The 23,357-nt window shown below is 44.0% G+C and overlaps 1 protein-coding gene across 3 annotated transcripts in view; it reads right to left on the bottom strand.

Moving 5' to 3' along the window:
• Nucleotides 1-23,357, bottom strand: part of PGAP1 (post-GPI attachment to proteins inositol deacylase 1) — a 794,782-nt gene that overhangs the window by 736,349 nt on the left and 35,076 nt on the right. For all 3 annotated transcript variants that reach the window (XM_073558145.1, XM_073558147.1, XM_073558146.1), the window contains exons 2-3: nt 13,030-13,183; nt 8,130-8,305 (exon numbers count right to left, since the gene is read on the bottom strand). In XM_073558145.1, the coding sequence (XP_073414246.1) occupies nt 8,130-8,305; nt 13,030-13,183 (330 nt within the window). The remainder of the gene's footprint in view (nt 1-8,129; nt 8,306-13,029; nt 13,184-23,357) is intronic.

Below are 23,357 nucleotides of genomic sequence, written 5' to 3'. Positions count from 1 at the left end.
GAATCGAAGGAACCTTTGATGCGGTGGAAAAATGGGGAAGTGCAGGTAGGTGTCCTGGATGTTGAGAGAGGCTAAGTACTCTCCCTGCACCATGGCCGAAATAACTTAACGGAGAGATTCAATCCTGAAGTGTTTGACCCTGATGAATTTGTTCAGGAGCTTCAGGTCCAAAACAGGCCTGACCGTCCGGTCCTTTTTGGGGACTGCAAACAGATTGGAATAAAAACCCTGAGCTCTCTCGTGCTCTGGTACGGGAACTATGACCTCGTTGTACTGGAGTGAATCGATGGCCTCCAGCAACGCCTTCGCCTGGGACTTCACCCTGGGAAGTCGGGACAGAAAAAAACGTCTTGGGGTACCTGATAAACTCTATATTGTACCCCGAAGACACCAGTTCCGCCACCCATGAGTCGTGTGCTATGTCGACCCAGACATGGCGAAAGAAAAGCAGGCGGCCGCCTACCCTGCTGATATCGCCTACAACGTGCTGCGAGTCATTTGGCTGAGGACTTCTGCGGCCTGGTTCCTCTCACCTGGGCTGGCGCGCACGCATCCTCCCCAATGGATTGCGTCTATATGAGACCTGTCGCTCCCTACCCTGGTTGGAGCGATTTGGGCCGACCCAACTGGTGGCCGTCGTCCACCCGGTATTGCGAAAGGTCCGAAACCGTGCCGGGACCTGGCGAAAAGACTGCTTAACTTTCTGCTGCGAGAGGAAGCTGCTTTTTCCCCCCTCTCGCGTCAGAGATGAGCTGATCCAACTTCTCCCCGAACAGGCGGGCTCCCTGATAGGGCAAGGAAGTCAAAGACTTCTTGGAGACAGAATCAGTTCGCCAAGTTCTTAACCAAACGGCTCTCCTAATGGCTACCGCGTTAGCGGCTGCAGATGCCGCACAATTGGCTGCATCTAAGGAAGCATTGATCAAGTAGTCTCCAGCCATCGCAATCTGACTTGCAACCTCTGACACCTCCACAGCCAGGACGCTATCCTGCAAGGCCCTATTCAATGATTCTGACCATGACATCATGGCCTTGGCTACCCACGTTGCCGCAAACGAGGGAGCAAGCGCTGACCCTGATGCCTCAAAAACTGATCGAGCCAGGCTATGAGTCTATCAGTGGGGTCCTTAATGGATGAGCCACTCGGTATCAGTGGGGTCCTTAATGGATGAGCCACTTGGTACCGACAACAGAGACTTTGAGGCCAGGCGTGACACTGGCGGATCCACCACTGGTGATTCCGTCCATCCTTTACGGAGTTCCGAGGCAAATGGATTTCTTGCCTCTATAGTCATCTGGCCCGAAAAACGCCTATCTGGGCGTTCTCTGTGCCGCTGCACTATATCCTCAAATTCCGGGTGAGTACCAAATTGTGGGGTCGCCTGGCCCGTTTAAAGGCTAATTTATGGCTCGAAGCCAAAGTAACCTCATCTTCTACCCCCAGGGTCTGATTGACAGCTTGAATGAGGCTGTCCACTGTCTCTCGACTCCCTGGGGTATCAAGGTCCAGTGGCCCATCTGAGTCACCATCCGAACTCTGCCTACTCCCGACCATTGGTGAGGGAGAGCGAGATGCTGGACTGCCAGATTTTGAAGGACCGGATAGACCGAGAGACCTCGTGTGGGTCCGCTTCCTTCGCACCTGCCTGGAATGAGAGCAGCCCCTGCAGGCCGAAGGCTCTTGTGAGGTGGCGGACCCCTCCCAGATAAGCGAGGCACTATCCTTGCCTCCATTCGGGGCGCGAAAAGACTCAATCGCCCTTGTAAGCGATGCCATAGATTGGGATAATTATAGGGCCCATTCCGAAGGATTTTGTTCCCTGGACTCAGCTGCCGGGGGGGCTCCTGGGAACGTTCGGAATCGCAGGCCTCGCACAATTTGTTGCTCTGCGCACGCGGAAACGCAGCCTTACAGGAGATGCATGCAGTGTAGGGGAAAGAGTGCACCTTTCCTTTCCCGGCCATATTGCCTCTGCCAGGTGCTTTGCTTTTTTATTTTTTTTTTTTTTATATAGAGGGGGGGGGGCACCCCTTGCGTCCTAGCGAGCTCCCGCAGACTTGGTTTCACTCACCGCTCCTGCGTCCCCCTCATGCCAACGCTCCAGCGTCTCTGTGCTTCTCCATGGGGCAGGCTGACCACTTTACCAGTCGCGGCCTACCCCGGTCTGAAGCCGGTGCCTCAATTTATCCGGCGCCTGCCCAGGCTTCCAGGGAGCGGGCCCCAGAAGTGACGAAACACTTAAACACCCGCCAGCGGGGCGGTGGCCGGCGGCGCCGCAACTGCGCTCTGCGGCGGAGATGCTCCTGTGCTAATGAGAGGAACAGGGAAGGAGAGCCTATTTTTGCCTGCAGCGCCACATCTCCCCTGCTGCCCAGGAGCCCCACGCACGGCCTAGCCGGATCCAAGCCCACCCAAGCCCTGTACCTTCATCGCCAGCAGGTATGCAAACCATTAGGGAGGCGGGGGTGGTGGGGGGATCCCGGACGGTGCAGGCACCCTCAATCCATCCAGCTTCCGAGGCCGAGGAGAAGGACCGTCCGCCGCCTTGCAGCACATCCGTCTAGCGTTGGTGGAGCACTGGGGGCCGCTCGGACCATCTTGTGCCTCTGTACAGCCAAATGGTTTCCATACCTAGGGGTGGTCAGGGCTAGGTGCCGCATCATGTCCCACGTCGCGGAAGAGGATACGTGGAGGGATACTCGCACTTGCTCGCCTGTTGATGGTTTGGGGAAATCGGACCCTTTCAATAGGATCCGTTGCCCCTGTCTAATCTTCATGGAAAAAAGGCTGGAGAAAAAGACCAGACGTGTGCCTCCATAGACACTAAGCAAAAAACTGGTTTCCGCCCGCATTCAGGGAGAGGGTGTATAGGGCGGGGGAGGAGCTAACCTTGTGTTGTTTGCCTTGTGTCAGCCTCCAGATGGCGGTAGCATACACCCACAGTACCTGTGTCCCCCAATGAGGCGAAGGAGAAACCTGCAATTTTCCTCCCACAGATCTCCATTGTTTTTTTTATCGTAAATGCATAAAGCAATGTGTCTTGCATTTTTTTTATTGTTTTTGGATGCTTTTTTGATTATACAACTTGTAACTCTATGAAGAATCATGAATCAAGTGATCAATGATTCACATAACTTGCAATGCTAAAAATGGAGCAAGAAAACAGAATAAAAAATACTTAAAGATGTTGTCCACTACAATTATTCAGTTACTAGTTTTACAATAAATAATTAAAGGATAACTCCCCTAAATAACCCCATACAACTTAGGCTGGTTTCACATTAGCGTTTTTTTGCGCAGCGCATCGTGCGCATGCGTACCTATGTTTAACATGGCGTGAGTATGGTCTTGAGTTTGCATGCGTTTGTCTGCGTTTTCGTGCGCATGTGTTTTTTCAAGGTGTTCGTCTAGACGCGCCAGACACAACCTGTTGCATTTTTGGGTCCGCCCAAAGGCGTAAAAAAAAAGGCATGCGTTTGCTTGAGCACGGAATGCGTCTTAACAACGCATTACAGTCTATGGGAACGCAGGCGTGCGCAAGGACATGCGTACGCATGTGTTTTATGAGTAAATATGTGTAGACACTGGTTTAACACCTAGAGAACGAATGCGCATAAAAAAAAACACAAACGCATGCGTTTCTACTTGTGCACGATGCGCTGCGCACAAAGACGCAAATGTGAAACTAGTCTTATCTGCAAAGTTTCATATTTTATGCCTTTTTGCTTCAGTAACCTGCTCACAGGGGAATAAACACAATTGTTTTGCTCACAACTGGTGTGCATTTCTTTGTACCGAGGGCTCATGCCTGACACGACAAAGTCCCACAATTTGGCCTCACTGGTGATTCCGTAATATGGACTGTCAGAACAGCCACAAGACTACATATGTAGTCCATCATTCCTTGTGCAAGGCTGCAAGCCAGCAGTGAGCACAGACTTGAACCTGCCTATACCTCTCACATTCCTTCCCTAGCTTCATGTCCGACAAAGAATTTCCGACGGATCCATCGTACAACGGATGAAACGTGTGGCCATCCGTCGCTACTACAAGTCTATGGAAAAAAACGGATACAGCGGCATCAGTCGCCGGATCCGTTTTTTTTTAAAAAAAACTACGGATTGTGACTGATAGCAAAAAACTGATGTGTGAAAGAGGCCTTTGATATAAAATTTAATAGTTCTGTTCCATCTGTTTTGTAAACTACACCTCAAAGCCATATGCTACGTTAATCGGTGTTGAATCAACCAAAACGGATTGGTGGTGACAGCGAGTAGTCTGGGGTTATCGTGCAGTTAGCGGTGACCATACGGGGGTATATACACATATTCCATGTGTTGGAATCCGAGGATGTATATGCCAGTGTTAGTTTTCCGATAACATGCCTAGTAGTGCGAACAGCCTGAGGCCATTTCCGTTGCTTGTCGGCCAATCATGTAATTGTCAACGATAGGGGGCAGAAGAGAGCTGTTCCCTCCAAAGATTACAGCGGGTAGTACTCAAGTTGTGACCTTTCCAGCCGGTGATTAAGAAATTCCTAACAATTCGACACTGGCCTCAATGGGTCCGATTTATCAAGACTGTCAGAATGTAGAAGGACAGACGTTTTTGTCCACATCTCAGAAAAACGGATTATATACTGGTCAACATCATTTCGTTTTTTCTCGTACATGCAAAAATCGGACGAGTGAATGAATCCTTAGGGTGCCTGAGGATAAACACGAAAAATCGTCCCAACTTTTTTTTCCTAAAAATTTTTATGCATATGCCATCCTTGTGTCCATTTTGTACATCCGTCTAACATCTGTGTGATGTAAATGACCAAATACAGTTTCTTAGGTATGTAATAGAAATCTATTTGTAAAAATTGGATGTCACTCTGATGGTCTGTGTGGGATCCGACTGTTTATATACACCCATAGACTTAACATGTTTAAGTCTCATCCAAGACTCGGATGAAAGTAGTGCACGTAGAGAATTTTCTCTCACGGATAGTCTGACTCAGAAGAGAATGGTGTGGTGTAGTGACCACTGTGTCCGCTAGGGGGCGCTGTGTGGATGTCCTACGAGAGGATGAATGGCAGAATACTGAATGACCGTTGTGTATCTCAAGGTGGGTGGCCTTGAGATCGAGACTTATGTGTATGTTGATCAGCAGTGATACTACTGAGGTGCTGTTTCAATGTGTCCAGGAGAAGTCTCCAGGTAGCTGGGGAGACTGGCGGCACTAGTTACCTACAAATCCACCCAGGGGTGTGGTTAAGAACAATATTGTAAAGAGTGTGAGAATGGTTCAAGGACCTGTGATGAGGTCATAGCCATGTGACCTGGTGGGTGTGGCTATGGACCATATAAGGTGGCCAGGGTAGGGCACATGGGTGAATGCTGGGACCCGGTTGGTCCATTGTGGACGGTCCCGCTGGGAGATGTGTCTCCTTTCCTGACAGCACGTGAATGCTGGGTTGAATGGCTGCACGTGACTGATGATTCCCTGGAGGGAATGGATGTCTACAGCATGATGAAGGAACTATGAGGAAACCCTGACGTGGGTGAGATATCTGAGGCTGAAGAGCCTGTGTATGCATAACCTGTGTGACCACAGGGATTACAGAGCTTAACTCTGTCATGGACGCTATGCTGATTCTATGAACTGTATGTTACTACTGTGGGTTTATGATGCTGAGTAAACCACATGGACTATAATTGTCTTATGGAAAACCCGTGCCGGATCTGGTGTTGTGGCGGCTAAGCGAGTATCTTCTACTTGAATAACAGCGCTACCTTACAATGGTTTATATCAGACCTGGGCTAAGTGCGGGCCACGGGCCACATCCGGCCCTCTGGCTGTCTCAGTACGGCCCGTGGACAGAGACAACCAAGAGACTGAAAACAGTGGCTCTTGGTCGGCAACGTAACCCACCGCCCCATATAATGCTTCATACAGTTCATGATGACCCCATAAGATGCTCCATACAAAATACGACCCATATAATGCTGCACAAAGGTTAATAATGGCCCCATAAGATGCAACATAGAATAATATGCCCCATATGCTGCTCCATAAAGGTTATATCCCCATAAGATGCTCCATAGATTATGCCCCATATGCTGCCCCATAAGATGCTCCATAGACTATGCCCCATATGCTGCTCTATAAAGGTTATGGCCCCATAAGATGCTCCATAGATTATGCCCCCATAAGATGCTCCATAGATTATGCCCCCCATAAGATGCCCCATAAGATGAACCATAGATTATGCCCCCATAAGATACCCCATATGAAACTCCATAGTTCATGTCCCATATGTTGCCCCATAAGACGCTCCATAGAATATGCCCCATATCATGCTCCATAGATTATGCCCCCATATGCTGCTGCCGCTGCTGCAAAATGCTGGTGGCCAGGTGCCGGAGCCCTAAGCAGGCAGGGACACCGGCGCACTATGGCGGACAGGTGCCGGTGTTGCCGCTGGCTCAGGGCCCTGGCACCTCAAATATTCACCAGTCCCCAGTCCACCGCTGATGCTCTCTTCCGGGTCGTCTGTCAGTAACGTTCAAGCAGCAGAGGGCGCGGCCCGGGGACAGGTGAATATTGCTTATACTCACCTCCTCCTGGCACGGTCTCTGCAGCCCCGCTTCTCCCGGTCTAAGGCTCCTTCCTTCAGCAGGCAGGGGACGGGGAGCGTGGCTGTCAGATGATACTCACCCCCTCCTTGCACGGTCTCTGCAGCCCCTGCTTCTCAGAAGGTCTCTGGCGTCGCAGCTCTTCCTGTGTTCAGCGGTCACGCGGTACCACTCATTAAAGTGATGAATATGCGCATATTCATGACTTTAATGAGCGGTACCACGTGACCACTGAAGGAAGGAGCCTGAGACCGAGAGAAGTGGAGGGGCTGCAGAGATGCACCAGGGGGGGTCAGTATGATCTGACACCCCCGCTCCCCCTCCCCCGCCGACCTCCTGGCGTATATGACTCGCGTATAAGCAGAGAGGGGAACTTTCAGCCCACAAAAATGGGAAGAGAATCTCGGCTTATATGCGAGTACATACGTTAATTATAATTATAATAATTATATGTCGATATTAATATTGAGCTTAATTCATTTAAGCCTGTTAGTTCGGCCCTCCACAACAGTCACCGTCTCTCATGTTGCCCCACAGGAAAAAAAACTGCCCACCCTTGGTTTATATTGACAGCCCTATTGCATAACATGGGTCAGTGTGATGTCCCTGAGAGATCCGATTAAAAATCAGATAGCACAAGTCCGTTTTATGCGCTCTTCTGCATGAGCCCTTAAAAAGAGGATGCGAGAGAGACACAAAATTTGCAAGAAGGTAAGGAAGTAGATTTCTCTGCTGAAATATAGTACATAGTATCTTATATTAGTTTGTACTATGATTCTATGATTCATAGTATCTTATATTAGTTTGTACTATTAAGGTAAAGATTTTCAGGCCTGATATAAAGCATTCTATAATGCTGTATATATGCCTCCAACCCGACCTGCAAGGCAAGAAAATTACCTTTTATTATACTCTATGGAGTGGTCTGATCAGAACAGCATCACTGGTTTTGGTCTGGCGCCTCTCTTCTTCTTGGGATGCAGTCCCTATGTCATCCATGCAGTCTCACTGGCATCACGCTCCTGCACAGGCGTACTTCTATGCCCTGACAAGAGCAGAGTTAAGTACTGCAGTGTGCAGGCGCTGGGGCTGTTTAACCTTTCCTGGATCCTGCTCAGGAGTGCAATGCCGGGGAGACTGTGTGCATGAAGTAGGGACGCATTATCTGCACGAAGCAAGGAGGACGGCATCGCAAAAAAGCGCCGTACCAAGACCAGCAACACCCTTCGGACTGGAAAGCCCACAGATGAGTATAATAAAAGGTCTTTTTCTTGTCTTGCAGGTCAAGCAGCACGTAGTTACAGCATTATAGAATGCTACATATCAGGCGGTGGCCGTATCTCCAATCGGTCAAACCTGATGATGTCATGCAATGTAAAAAGGCAATTTTAGTGATATATTTTATATTCCCACAAAATATTTTAACAAAATGTCTAGCTGCACAAAAATTAATCTCTCAAATACCATGACAAATGTGTAAAGCCACTGTAAACAAAAATCTTACCTTATAAAGGCGCAGGATTGCTTTAATGCATATATGTACAAATTGGGTTTGCTTCAGAAGGCTGCCGCCATAAAATGCGACAAGTTCCTCATTAAAATTGATGCTAAAAACATCAAAATGATATTTATAATCAATATTCTCTGATTTTCGAAGAGCAATTGATCCAAGAGATCGAACTGAGGAAACAGAACGCAAGAAAAACTGTGTAAGTACAACATTTAAAGGAGGCTAAACACATTTTAATTCATGTTGTGCAAAATCAACTGTCACAACTCTGTTGTCGGGTGTCCCAGGAACAGGGGTTCATTTCCTGTCCCTAACGCTAGGGATGCCCTAGCTCACGCTGCTCCCTGGATTACTTTTGATTATGAATATCCCGGGGCCACGGACTATGCCTTAGCTCCTGAAGTCTGTACCCCTCCCCCACCCAGATTAGAAGGGAGTAGTAGTGTACCGCAATACATCAACCAGTCAAACAAGGTAATACAAAAAGGAATAACGAAAAATACCAAACATACTTACACAGATAACAGAGGAATGCACCAGGGAGTGGAGGATGGGGTAAAACCAAAGTAGGAGAAGCATGGGAATCATACACTCAAAACCTAGCAACAGTCACAGATAAATCCACCAAATGCATTCTCCAATAACAACCACCAACAACCTCCACCCATGCAGCAAAAGCTATCTCTGATAATGAGCATTAGCCAGGGCCCAGATTATATAGGAGATATGAGTGGCTAATGGTGCACAGCTGAAAGCCTTAAGGCAGGAAAGCTTCCAGGAGCTCTCAACTGAGCAAATTAACTTGTGCACTGCTAGAAGAAACTTGCAACATTTAATATGAAGGCAAATTGCTTCTAATCAGTGCAGAAGTAGGAGAAATCAGATGCTGCGGCTTCTGGCTTCTCTTTGTTGTGGTAAACCCGTAACAGATAACGGCAAGAAATTCTCTTTGCAAATAAAGCACATCCATATACAGTTAGCGATTGCCAATATTCCTTTTATTGTATTTCACAGAGTCACCCTTTTATGGCATTGAAGAATAAGCCTAGTATGGCTGTCCCATGTAGGATATACTTTTGTGCTCAAAAGTTTACATACCCTGGCAGAAAACACAGTAGTTTGACAATAAATGGCTTCACCCATCCACTAAACATGAGTGGAGAAAAAGTTTTGGTGTTATCATTCATATTCTCTGAAAAAAAGGCCAAGAAAGCAAAAAAAAAAAATCTACTGGGGTATGTAAACTTTTGAGCATAACTGTAAGAGATGCTTGGCTATCTAACTGCCACTACACATACAAAAGACTGGAGGAACCTTTGAGACAAGCTGAGTTATGTAACCCACTACTGCATACATTCTGGGCCTTAGTAGCCAAAGCAAGTTCAGTGATTTAGCTACACTTTAGTAAAGATTTCTACTTTTGTCCGATTTTTTTTCTTTGGGATTAACAGGGATTTATTATAGCGACTTTTTTTTCTTTAACTCTTTCATGACACCGCCTGTTTTTACCTTCATGACTGAGGCTAGTTTCACATTAGCGTTTTTTAGCGCAGTGCCTCGTGCGAAACCATGCGCCCCTATGTTTAACATGGCGGGCGCATGGTCTAGTGTTTGCACGCGTTCGTATGCGTTTTCGTGCACATGCTTTTTTTGTAGTGTGCGCCTAGGCATGCCCGATGCAACCTGTTACATTTTTGGGTCCGTCCAACGGCGTCAAAAAAACGTACGCGCACGCTTGCGCATGGAATGCGCAAAAATAACACATTACAGTCTATGGAGTGCAGGCGTGCACATGGACATGCACACGCCTGCGTTTAAAATCGCATGTGTTTTAAGAGTTAATATGGCTAGAAACTGGTTGAAACGCATGCGCCTAAATAACGCAAACGCATGCAAAATGCATGATGCGTTTGTTTGCATGCGTTTCTACTGCGCATGAAGCGCAGCGCTAAAAGACGCTAATGTGAAACTAGCCTAAGTCATACCACACAAAATATTTAACCTCTTCAACCCCCAAGTCAGTTTTCACCGTAATGACAAGGCCAAATGTTACAATTCTGATCAGTGCCACTTTGTGTGTTAATAATTCTGGAATGCCTCAAAAGGATCCCACCAGTTCTGAGACTATATTTTCAAGACATATTGTACTTCATGAAAGTGGGAAAATTTGTTCGATATGACTTGCTTTTATTTGTGAAAACATCAGAAATTTGGTGAAATGTTGTTGTTTTACCAACAAAATTTACAAAATTAAATTTATTTTTTTTTTTTATTTTTTTTTTTTTTTTTAAGGACCACATTTGAAGTGACTTTGGGGGCCCTATATTGACAGAAAATAAAAGTGACACCATCCCAAAAACTGCACACCTCAAAATTACATTCAGGAAGTTTATTAAGCTTTCAGTTGCTGCACAAGAAAGTGGAAGGAAAAAAATGTACTCTTTTTTTTCACAAAAAAGTTCATTTAGCCCTAAATTCTTTATATTTACACGGGTAACAGGAGAATGTGCACCCCAACAATTTTTATGGAATATTCAGGAGAAATTTCGCATGTGGTCAAAAACAACTTTTGAAGCACAGTGCAAATCTCAGAAGCGAAAGAGCATCATATCATAATGCAGATGTTACGGTTATGATTTGCAGGTGCCATGACAGCCTGGAAGAGCCCCTGAGGTGCCAGAACAGCAGAAACCCCCATGAGTAACTGCATTTTACAAACTACACCTCTGAATGAATTAATCTAAGGGTGCAGTTATCAGTGACACCACAGGTGTGTGATAAAATTTTATACAATTGGGCAGTGAAGAAAAAATAATTACATTTTTTAGAGCAAAAAAAATGTTGTTTTAGCTCCAGATTTTACACTTTCACAAGGGGAAAACTGGAAAAATGTCCCCCAAGTTTCTGGAGAACATGAAAGTACCCCATATGTGGCCGTACAGTACTGCTTAGCAACGAGGTGAAACTTGGTGCAATGAAGCCTTCCTAGAGCAGATTTTCCTAGAATAGTTTGCGACTGATGGTTTTGAGTTTCATGGGTGTTTTCCAGAAACAAGCAGCAGTAGATGTTGCTGAGTGAAAATTGCAAATCGGCGCCCGTAACATTGGAAAGTCCAGTAACGTTATACTCAGCTGGTGCTTCTGGAGACATGCACCCGTAAATTAAGATGGCTCTCATCACTACAGAAATGCCAAAGATGTGGACATTAAATGTGGTTTAGACACACTGTGGGACTCAGAATGGACACGCTTTTGGATTTGAGAGCACAGAATTCGATGGATTTCTTTTGGGGGGGGCGAAGAGCCATAGTAGTTTTTCCAGAGGCTTTGTGCTAGCAGTACCATGGAAGCCATCACTATTTCCGTTAACAGATTACGGATCCGAATGGGGACTTGCTTTTTTTGTGGATTGAGTTGAAGCTTTTGTTGGGAACATTTTACATAACGTTTGTGAATCACATTTGTCCAGTGCTGTACGCTGAGCACTTAATTTGGGGATTCCATCTATATCTTTGAATGCCGTAATTCAGATGAAACCCGTGAGGGATCCATTCACTATAATGAGGCAGCAGAGTTATCCTGGACTCCTTCTGGCCTCTGTTCAGCGGTGTACTTCTTTCAGAAGTTCAAAAAAAACTGTTGGAGACCAAGCTTTTATGCACTCCTAATAAAATATAGACTGACACCGCCGGTTCATAGGCCGGACAACGTTCCAAAGTGACTGCCTCCTTGTAGGGAACTTTCCATTGGGGGTTCTGTCTGAAATACATATTTCAGAGATTTAGAAAGAAAACTCTGTTTAAATGCTCAGCGTAGTGCACAGGATAAATGTGAGCAGAGCCTTACTGGGTTTTTACATTTGGCTGCTGTCACACACTAAAGGACGCTTTATCGTCATATTTTGGAAGCTAGAATTTTCCTATATATCCGCTGACAAGCCATAACATGACTCTGTTTTTTGAGAGACAAGTTGACGTTTTATTGATACCATTTTCAGGCACATGACATTTTTTCATCGCTTTCTATTCTGATTTTTGGGAGGCAGAAAGAATAAAAAACAGCATTTAGGAATTGATTTTTGTTTTTTTATGCAGTTTCAAATCTAATAAAATTGATAAAGCAACTTTATTCTTCAGGTCAGTACGATTACAATGATGCTTCATTTGGGACATTTTTTTGTTTTGGTGCTTTTACAGAAAAAAAAAAGATTTATTTTTGCATCGCTTTATTCTGAGAGTTGCCTGTAACTGTTTAATTTTTCCAATGATTGAGCTGTATGGCGGCTTGTTTTTAGCGGGAAAGGTTATGTTTTCAGAGATAACTTATTTGCATTCCTCTTTTTGTTCACATGTTATTCCCCTTTATTCAAGTAATATAACGAAAAAGCATAGTTTGCCAGATTTTTTATGAGCTCAGCTCTACCTGCGTCTGTTAAGAGGCAGATAATGGCTGATTAAATCAGCCATCAGCAGCCAGGAAATATGCGGGCTCGGCTTGCGAATCAAAGTCAGAGACACAACATATGATGTAACAGTACATCGTATGTTGTGAAGGGGTTAAATGGCGGCGAACCAGTAAACTGTGTAACTGTAGCACTGTCCCCTGATGACATCCTATTCCAGGAGAGGCAATGGAAAATACAGGAAGTGAGTGCAGCTCCAGCCTCCTGTGACGTCCTGTTGGAGACTCCACTCAACTCAGGAAGTGCAATAAAAAAAAATTTAAAAAAAAGGTTTGGATAGATAGGGAAAACGGTAGGGTATTTCATAATAAATCTAATTACAAATTTGGTTATGGTGTAAAGATATATATATTTAGAAAATACATCTTCAGTGCCAGTTGGACCAAAACTTTAATTACAAATTATACAAAATTGCAATACTATTTCACATACCCTGCTTGTAACTGCCAGCATTTCCAGGAAGGAATAAAATTGGAATTCCAGTTAAGGAAAGATTTCTGTTTTCCTCTGTGTAAACACCCTCACCATACAGATGCAATTCATATGCTGGATAATACGTGGACACCTTTTTCGGAAGCTGTATTTTCTAAGAAAAAAAAAAAAGTGTTAATTTATGCTTACTTGCATATTATACAAACTCAACCATAACACAAAAATACAATCATCCAAATATGTTGCATATGTTGCCACTCTAACCTTGGGCAACAAGATATACAAGATACAGCTAAAACTTCTTTTATACCAAGCTAATTTTCTATTTAACCTCTTTACCCCTCCCCCAAAGCCTGTTTTCACGTTCATTACCAGGCCAAATTTTAAAATTATGACCAGTGTCACTTTACGAGTTCTTAATTCTGGAACGCTGCAACGGATCCCACTGGATTCCCACTGTTTTTTGCGACATATTGTACTTCATAATCTTGGTAAAATTTGTTCATTATGACCTGCATATATTTGTGAAAATAGAAAATTTGGCAAACATTTTGCGATTTTCAAACTTAATTTTTATTGTCTTTAAACCAGAGTTACAGTGGGCACGGAAAGTATTCAGACCCCTGTAAATTTTTCACGCTTTCATTGCAGCCATTTAGTAAATTCAAAAAAAAAGTTTTTTTCTCTCTCATTAATGTACACTTTGCACCACATCTTGGCTGAAAAAAAAAAACCAGAAACGTAGAATTTTGGGGCAATTTATTAAAAAAGAAAAACCAAACTATCACATGGTCATAAGTATTCAAACCCTTTGCTCAGAAACTCATATTTAAGTTGCATGCTGTCCATTTCCTTGTGATCCTCCTTGAGATGGTTCTGCTCCTTCACTGGAGTCCAGCTGTGTTTAATTAAACTGATAGGACTTTATTTGTAAAGGCACACACCTGTCTATATAAGACCTCACTGCTCACAGTGGATGTCAGATCAAAAGAGAATCATGAGGTCAAAGGAACTGGTCAAGGAGCTCAGATACATAATTGTGGCAAGGCACAGATTTGGCCAAAGTTACAAAAGTCTTTCTGCAGTACTCAAGGTTCCTAAGAGCACAGTGGCCTTCATAATCCTTAAAAGGAAGAAGTTTGGGACAGCCAGAAGTCTTCCTAGACCTGGCTGTCCAGCCAAACTGAGTAATTGTGGGAGAAGAGCCTTGGTGAGAGAGGTAAAGAAGAACCCTAAGATCACTGTAGCTGAGCTCCACAGATGCACAGTAGGGAGAAGGGAAAAAGTTCCAAAAAGTCAACTATCACTGCAGCCCTCCACTAGTCAGGCCTTTATGGCAGAGTGACCCGATGGAAGCCTCTCCTCAGTGCAAAACATATGAAAGCTCGCATAGTTTGCTAAAAAAAAATAAAAAAAAAAAAAAACACATGATGGACTCCCAGACTATAAGGCTATGTGCACACGTTGCGGAACTCCCGCGGAAGTTACCGCGGGAATTCCGGAATTCCATTCCGTGGGAAAACCGCATTTTAAATTCCCGAGATTTTCCCACGGAAAAACTAGTGATTTGCAAGCGTAATTAGCTTGCAAGAATGCTAGCGTTTTCCTAGTGATCTGTAGCATCACTTGGAGAACTGATTGACAGGTTGGTCACGCTCGTCAAACACAGTGTGACTAGTGCGACCAACTTTTTACTATTGAGGCTGCATATGCATATATCAGTAGTAAAAAGATCTAATGCTAAAAATAATTTAAAAAAATTAAAAATTGTGTTTTTCTCACCTTCCGACGTCCCGCGCAGCGTTCCCGATCATCGCGATGCCCCCGTTCCCAGTAATGCCTTGCGAGACCTTCGATGACGTAGCGGTCTCGCGAGACCGCTACGTCATCACGGGTCCTTGACGCAAGGCATTACTGGGAACGGGAGTTGGCGGGAGCATCGGTAAGGCTGTGCGGGACGCCGGAAGGTGAATATAACCCGGTTTATTTTAATTCTATTTTTTACAGGGATATGGTACCCACAGGGTGGAGGAAAGTCTCCTCTCCTCCACCCCCTGGGTACCATCTGCAAATGTTCTGCTTACTTTTCGCATGGTGGGCACAGACACATGGGCAAAGTAAGTAGAACAATGCATTCCTATGTGGGCGGAATCGACGAGATTCCGCAAAATTAATGAGCATGCTGCGTATTTTTCCGCGATGCGATTACGCCGCGGGAAAATCCGCAGCATTAGCACAGCATTGCGGAATCCCATAGGATTGCATGGGATGTTGTTTTTTTGCGTTTTCGCGGAAAAATCGCAAGTTAAAGACTGCCGCGAAAACACCACAACGTGTGAACACAGCCTTAGAAATAAGATTCTCTTGTCTGATGAGAAGACAGAACTATTTGATGATAATTCTAAGAGGGATGTGTGGAGAAAGCCAGTCACTGCTCATCACCTGCCCAAAACAATCCCAACAGTGAAACATGGTGGTGGCAGCATCATGCTATGGGGGTGTTTTTCAGCTGCAGGGACAGGACTGGTTGCAAGTGAAGGATGTTGTGAATTAGCTTTCTGGCCTACCTCTGGTTACTAGTGAAGGTAGTGGAGCTGGTTATATTGACAGAGGGGTCGCGAGTTCTCTTTCGGGGCTCCCTCTGGTGGTTACTGGAGGTAATGGAGCTGATTTAATTAACAGAGGCCTGCCACCTGATAATGATGAGGATGACTTGAGATCTGGAGTTTCTGACTGGATTTAAGACAGCCGACTCCCTCTATCCCTGCTGGTGATTTTTTCATGCCTCCTGATGTCTTAGCTGAGCATGCAGGGACTGAGCTGGAAGCTAAGTGTTCTTTTGCTATTGTTCTCATTTGATCTGGCTTTGTATATTTCAGTTTTTGTGTTTTCAGCCAGCTCTGGCTGGGGCTGTGCTGAATCTCAATCCATATGTTACTGCTTGTGCCAGTTTGTTTTTGTCCCTTATTAGATTGGTATATTCTGAAAGCAGATCAAAAAGAGGCCAGAGTGCTGATATAGTGGGTGAAGTCTAGTGACTTCAGTATTTTTCTCTCAGACGTGTTGGGCATTTTTTGCAGGGTTTTTTGCATGATTGCAGACAGTGTCTTTCCTTTCCTGTCCTGTCTAGTTAGTGTGGGACCCATCGTTTCCTCAGTCTATTTTCCTACCTGCGTTTGTGTTTTCATCTTGTCTCACCGACAATATATGTTTGGGGGCTATCTATTCCTTTGGGGTCTGCTCTGGGGCAGTTTAGATTTCCCCTTTCTTGCTTTAGGCTTATTTAGTTCTCCGGCTGTGTCGAGGCGTCTAGGATCATCGTAGGTACGCTCCATGGCTACAGCTAGTTGTGTGGATAGGATCAGGGGTCTGCAATCCGCTTAGTTACTAACCTCACTGGTTTTCTGTGGCTTAGCTTGGTCTTGCTTTCCTCCTCGGTGACCCAATCACAACAGAAGGAAACATGAATGCGGCCAAGTACAGAGATATCCTGGATGAAAACTTCTTCCAGAGTCTCTATACCTCAGACTTGGCCGAAGGTTCACCTTCCAACAAGACAATGACCCTAAGCACACAGCTAAAATAACAAAGGAGTGGCTTCAGACCAAATCTGTGACCATTCTTGACTAGCCTAGCCAGAGCCCTGACCTAAATCACACCGAGCATCTTTTGGAGAGACCTGAAAATGTCTGTCCACCAAAGTTCACAATCCAACCTGACGGAACTGGAGAGGATCTGCAAGGAAGAACGGCAGAGGTTCCCCAAATCCAGGTGTGAAAAAGTTGTTGCATCATTCCCAAGGAGACTCACGGCTGTACTAGCTCAAAAGGGTGCTTCTACGCAATACTGAGCAATGGGTCTGAATACTTATGAGCATGTGATATTTCAGTTTTTCTTTTTTAATAAATTCACAAAAATTTCTACATTTGTTTTTTTTCAGTGAAGATGGGGTTCAGAGTGTACATTAATGAGAAAAAAAAAAACTTTTTTGAATTTACCAAATGGCTGCAATAAAACAAAGAGTGAAAAATTTAAAAGGGGTCTGAATACTTTCTGAACCCACAAGCTTCTGTATATAAGAAAAATGGAGTGCTGACTTCAATAATATATAAAAGATAAGATTTTTATTAATAAATTGAAACAATATACAACATAGTACAAACAACAAGGAAAGATTCCACGCAAGTAATCATAGGAGATTTGTCAAGGGAAGGTTAGTGCCAAAGGCCTGGAGTTATGTATATACTAGCCCAGTCACCCATATAATATAACCAGGGTGCAAGCGGTAACCCTGGTGGGGCGAACATAAAGTGCATAGTGCAGAGGGATTAAACAGGCCAATTAAGGACACTTACCTATTTAACTAAGGAAGCAGTGCTCACAAATCCCCTAAGAAGACCCTGGACGCGCGTTTCGCGATATGCTTTATCAACAGGGGTAGTTAGTATAGTGAGTCTGTCCTTTTTATATGCAGACTAATTAGCGTGGTGTCCAAAGCGGCGCATGCGCAGTGCGGAACTGCACCCGGAAGCACCATCACATAACGGCGTCCCTCCAGTGCGCAGGTCCGGGAAAATTCCAGTGACGTCACAGACCTGCGCACTAATAGTATAGAGGCCGGATGGGATGGGCAGGGGTACAGACGCACCGAGCATGCGCACAACGGCGGCCATTTTTGAGAAGCCTATATGGAAGCTACCATCTTAACAATGCTCTCTCCACTACAACACAAGTCAAAAACACAAGAGATATATGTGGTGTATACAAATAAGTAGAGCGGCATAGTGTTTAGCATTGATGTGGAGCCTCCATAGTAATTTATAGGAGTAATAAGAGACACACCACAGTTTAGTATTCCAAACCAAAAAAAGAAAAATGAGAAAATAAAAAATGTAACCACAATAGAGAACTATAAAAAAGGAAAACAAAAAGAGGGAGACAGAAATGAGACAATATGTGTGAATAATAAGACACACAAAATATAATAACACATATGTATCAGGAAAGAAAATAAAAAATAACAAATAAAACACTTTACATATGTATAAAAAAAAGGAAAAAATCAGGAAGTCCGTTTTATTTCGACACACAATTGCTTTTGGAGGGAGGTCCAGAATATTCTTGACAGACATTGGTCTGTTTTAAAAACTGATCTATCGCTTGGGCCGCTTCTCCCAGATAGACCAATGGTGACAGCCAGGAGAGGTAGGAATCTTGGGGACCTTCTGGTACACAGCCACTACGTGGCAAAAGTGTCCAATCCTCTCGTTCCTTCTGGTAGTAGGCCGCGTAGAGGGTTTTTCCCTTGTGGAGAATGTTTGGCCTGTGCTAACATGATTAGGAGCACGCATTTTAGCTCCTCTGACGGCCAAAGGGAATTCGAGATTAAAGAATATCTTTCTTGTAGCTCAACGTATGTTATCCACTATGCAACTTGCTTGTGCAAGAAAATCTATGTTGGTTTAACCTCTCGCCAACTACGCATCAGGACTAGAGAGCATGTGCGGGATATTAGTAATGCACATAAAATTGAGGATCTTTCGTTATTAAAAACTTTACCGAGACACTTCAGGGTCCATCATGGCTGTAACGCGAAGGGTCTAAAAATCAGGGCGATCGATTGTGTACATGGGGGGATCAGGGGAGGCGATTTAAAACGGCTATTGGCACAAAAGGAATGTCAGTGGATTGTCACCCTGAACTCGATGACCCCGAATGGTCTTAATGAGAAACTTAGTTTCTCATCTTTCTTGCACTAAAAATATTTAACTATCTTATATACTCCTGTTTGCTTGTGGTTCCCTTATTTTATTTTAATTTGTCTGTTTCTTTTGTGTTTTTTAGCCGTTTACATCTGTGGAATGTACATGCGCATGTTTTGGAGAAGCCTCTTCATCAACCATCCAGTTTTGTGTGTGGAATATGGGACATGCCAACATCCCTTCTTTTTCTATTTTTTATTCATATATATATTTTTTTTTTTTTCCCTTTTTTTATACATATGTAAAGTGTTTTATTTGTTATTTTTTTATTTTCTTTCCTGATACATATGTGTTATTAATTTTTGTGTGTCTTATTATTCACACATATTGTCTCATTTCTGTCTCCCTCTTTTTGTTTTCCTTTTTTATAGTTCTCTATTGTGGTTACATTTTTTATTTTCTCATTTTTCTTTTTTTGGTTTGGAATACTAAACTGTGGTGTGTCTCTTATTACTCCTATAAATTACTATGGAGGCTCCACATCAATGCTAAACACTATGCCGCTCTACTTATTTGTATACACCACATATATTTCTTGTGTTTTTGACTTGTGTTGTAGTGGAGAGAGCATTGTTAAGATGGTAGCTTCCATATAGGCTTCTCAAAAATGGCCGCCGTTGTGCGCATGCTCGGTGCGTCTGTACCCCTGCCCATCCCATCCGGCCTCTATACTATTAGTGCGCAGGTCTGTGACGTCACGGGAATTTTCCCGGACCTGCGCACTGGAGGGACGCCGTTATGTGATGGTGCTTCCGGGTGCAGTTCCGCACTGCGCATGCGCCGCTTTGGGCACCACGCTAATTAGTCTGCATATAAAAAGGACAGACTCACTATACTAACTACCCCTGTTGATAAAGCATATCGCGAAACGCGCGTCCAGGGTCTTCTTAGGGGATTTGTGAGCACTGCTTCCTTAGTTAAATGGGTAAGTGTCCTTAATTGGCCTGTTTAATCCCTCTGCACTATGCACTTTATGTTCGCCCCACCAGGGTTACCGCTTGCACCCTGGTTATATTATATGGGTGACTGGGCTAGTATATACATAACTCCAGGCCTTTGGCACCAACCTTCCCTTGACAAATCTCCTATGATTACTTGCGTGGAATCTTTCCTTGTTGTTTGTACTATGTTGTATATTGTTTCAATTTATTAATAAAAATCTTATCTTTTATATATTATTGAAGTCAGCACTCCATTTTTCTTATGTTTATTCTATATTGCGGAGTTTCTTCTCTTGATAGTTCTTTTCAAGTGTTTTTCATACAGCTATGAGAGTTGTTGTGATGTTTATAGCTGTGGTTGTCTTTGAGTATCAGCTAATATAAGCTTCTGTATATGTAACAGCCATTCCATTCCAGTGTCAGTTGAATTCCAACCAGAGTACACGTCATTCTACTTAATGTGCTTCTGATTAGGTGATCACCTGAACCAAATATTATTTCACAAAGAGAAGTATAAAAAAAAAAAAAAAAAACCTCTGCTGTGGTGTTCACAATCCTCTTGCACTAGGACAAGCTGGATGGCAAAACAAGTGCTAGTAATATTCCAAAAGTAATAGGAATGAAAAAATAACTTAACCATGCCAAAGGAGTTGAAAAGAAAAGTTTTGAGTGAGGAAAAGAAGGGCCCAATTCTGGCTTTACTAGCAGAGGGATACATGTTGCCTCCATCCTTAAAATTTCTACATTACATTACAACAAGGTCAAGCATCAGAAATTGGGGACAACAAAGCTACAGACCGGCAGAGGGCGAAAATAATTCTCCACAGACAGGGATGACAGTCATCTTATTTGAATGTCACTCAGCAACCACAGGATGACATCAATTGACCTACAAAAGGAATGACAAATGGCAGCTGGGGTGAAGTTCACGGCAAAAATAGATCATAACGGGCTCCTAGAGGCAGGGCTCAAGTCACGTAAAGCTACAAAAAAGCAGCTTCTAGAGGCAGGGCTCAAGTCATGTAAAGCTAGAAAAAAGCCTTTCATCAATGAGAAGCAAAGGAGAGCCAGGCTGAAGTTTGCCAAAGACCAAGGATTGGACCATAGAGGACTGGAGTAAGGTAATCTTCTCTAATGAGGTTAGACGGAGACCTGGAGAGGCATACAAGCCACAGTGTCGAGCACCCACTGTGAAATTTGGTGGAGGATCATTTATGATCCGGGGATGCTTGAGCAAGGCTGGAATTGGGCAGGTTAATCTTTGCGAAGGACATATGAATCAAGCCACATACAAGGTTATCCTGGAAAAACAGTTGATTCCTTCTGCTCAGGCAATGTTCTCCAACTCTGAGGACTGGTTTTTCCAGCAGGACAATGCGCCATGCTACACAGCTAGGTCAAACAATGTATGGATGAAGGACCACCACATCAAATCCCTGGCATGATCAATCTCCAGACCTAAACCCCATTGAAAACCTCTGGAATGTAATCAAGAGGAAGATGGATAGTCACAAGCCATCAAACAAAGAAGAACTGCTTACATTTTTGTACCAGGAGTGGCATAAGGTCGCCCAAAAGCAGTGTGAAAGACTGGTGGAAAATATGCCAAGATGCATAAAAGTTGTGACTAAAAATCATGGTTATTCCACAAAATATTGATTTCTGAACTCTTCCTGAGTTAAAAACATTAATACTGTTGTTTCTAAATGATTATGAACTTGTTTTCTTAGCATTATTTGAGGTCTGCAAGCACTGCATTTTTTTGTTATTTTGACCATTACTCATTTTCTGAAAATAAATCCAAAATTTAGTGCTTGGAAATCCGGAGATTTTGTCAGTAGTTTATAGAATTAAAAAGCAATTTACATTTTACTCAAAAATCTACCTAGAGAAAAATCAGACAAACTTAAAATTTTGCAGAGGTCTCCTACATACAGCCAGCTCTGGCAAAAATTATGTATGTATATATATATATTATGTGGTGTAATGACCACTGTGTCCACTAGGGGGCGCAGTGTGGATGTCCCGAGAGAGGTTGAATGGCAGAACCATGAATGACCGTTATGTATCTCAATGTGGGTGGCCTTGAAATGGAGACTGATGCATGTGTTGAGCAGCAGTGATACTGCTGAGATGCTGTGTCAGGGAGAAGTCTCCAGGTTGCTAGGGAGATGGGCAGACCTAGTTACCTTCAAACCCACCCAGGGGGTGTGTTTAGTACACAATGGTAGAGTGTGTATGAGTGTGTGAAGGACCTGTGATGAGGTCATAGCCATGTGACCCAATGGGCGTGGCTACGGACCATATAACGTGGCCAGGGTAGGTCACAGGTGGTGAATGCTGGGACCCGGTTGGTCCAGTGTGGAAGTTCCCGCTGAGATGGAGCTTCCTGGCTAACAGCCTGTGAAGTGGCTGTGGGGAATGGCTGAATGTGTCTGAGAGTTCCCAGGGGAGGGAATGAACGTCTGCAGTAAGCTGAAGCAGCCATGAGGAAACCGGGACATGGGTGAGATAAGGGAGGCTAAGAAAGCCTGTATAATGGACATGGTACAACCTGTGTGAACATAGGGTTTACAGAGTGAAGCTCTGTCATGGACGCTCTGCTGTTTATATGAAGTTTTGTTGCTGCTGTGGGTTTATGATATTGAATAAACTGCATGGACTACGCTGCAAGATGCTGTGGTAGCCATGCTGGTTCAGTATGCCTTCAATTTTGAATAAATCCCCAACAGTGTCACCAGCAAAGCACCCCCACACCATCACACCTCCGCCTCCATGCTTCACGGTGGGAACCAGGCATGTAGAGTCCATCCGTTCACCTTTTCTGCGTCGCACAAAGACACGGTGGTTGGAACCAAATATCTCAAATTTGGACTCATCAGACCAAAGCACAGATTTCCACTGGTCTAATGTCCATTCCTTGTGTTCTTTAGCCCAAACAAGTCTCTTTTGCCTGTTGCTTGTCCTTAGCAGTGGTTTCCTAGCAGCTATTTTACCATGAAGGCCTGCTGCACAAAGTCTCCTCTTAACAGTTGTTGTAGAGAGGTGTCTGCTGCTAGAACTCTGTGTGGCACTGACCTGGTCTCTAATCTGAGCTGCTGTTAACCTGCAATTTCTGAGGCTGGTGACTCGGATGAACTTATTCTCCGCAGCAGAGGTGACTCTTGGTCTTCATTTCCTGGGCCGGTCCTCATGTGAGCCAGTTTCTTTGTAGCGCTTGATGGTTTTTGCCACTGCACTTGGGAACACTTTCAAAGTTTTCCCAATTTTTCAGACTGACTGACCTTAATTTCTTAAAGTAATGATGGCCACTCGTTTTTCTTTACTTAGAATTTGTATTATGGCAATAAAAAAGCAGCTAACAGTCTATTCAGTAGGACTATCAGCTGTGTATCCACCAGACTTCTGCACAACACAACTGATGGTCCCAACCCCATTTATAAGGCAAGAAATCCCACTTATTAAACCTGACAGGGCACACCTGTGATGTAAAAACCATTTCTGGTGACTACGTCTTGAAGCTCATGCAAAAAAAAGGGAGAAAAAAGTAATAATGGATACAAAAAGTAGATATAAAAATACAAAATGTATTAATTAGCACATGCACAGACACATAATAAGTCAA

Source organism: Dendrobates tinctorius, unplaced genomic scaffold, assembly GCF_039654945.1.
Source record: "Dendrobates tinctorius isolate UK_male_01 unplaced genomic scaffold, ASM3965494v1 ptg000254l, whole genome shotgun sequence".
Classification (NCBI taxonomy): Eukaryota; Metazoa; Chordata; class Amphibia; order Anura; family Dendrobatidae; genus Dendrobates; species Dendrobates tinctorius.
This window is presented reverse-complemented; position numbering and strand designations above follow the sequence as displayed.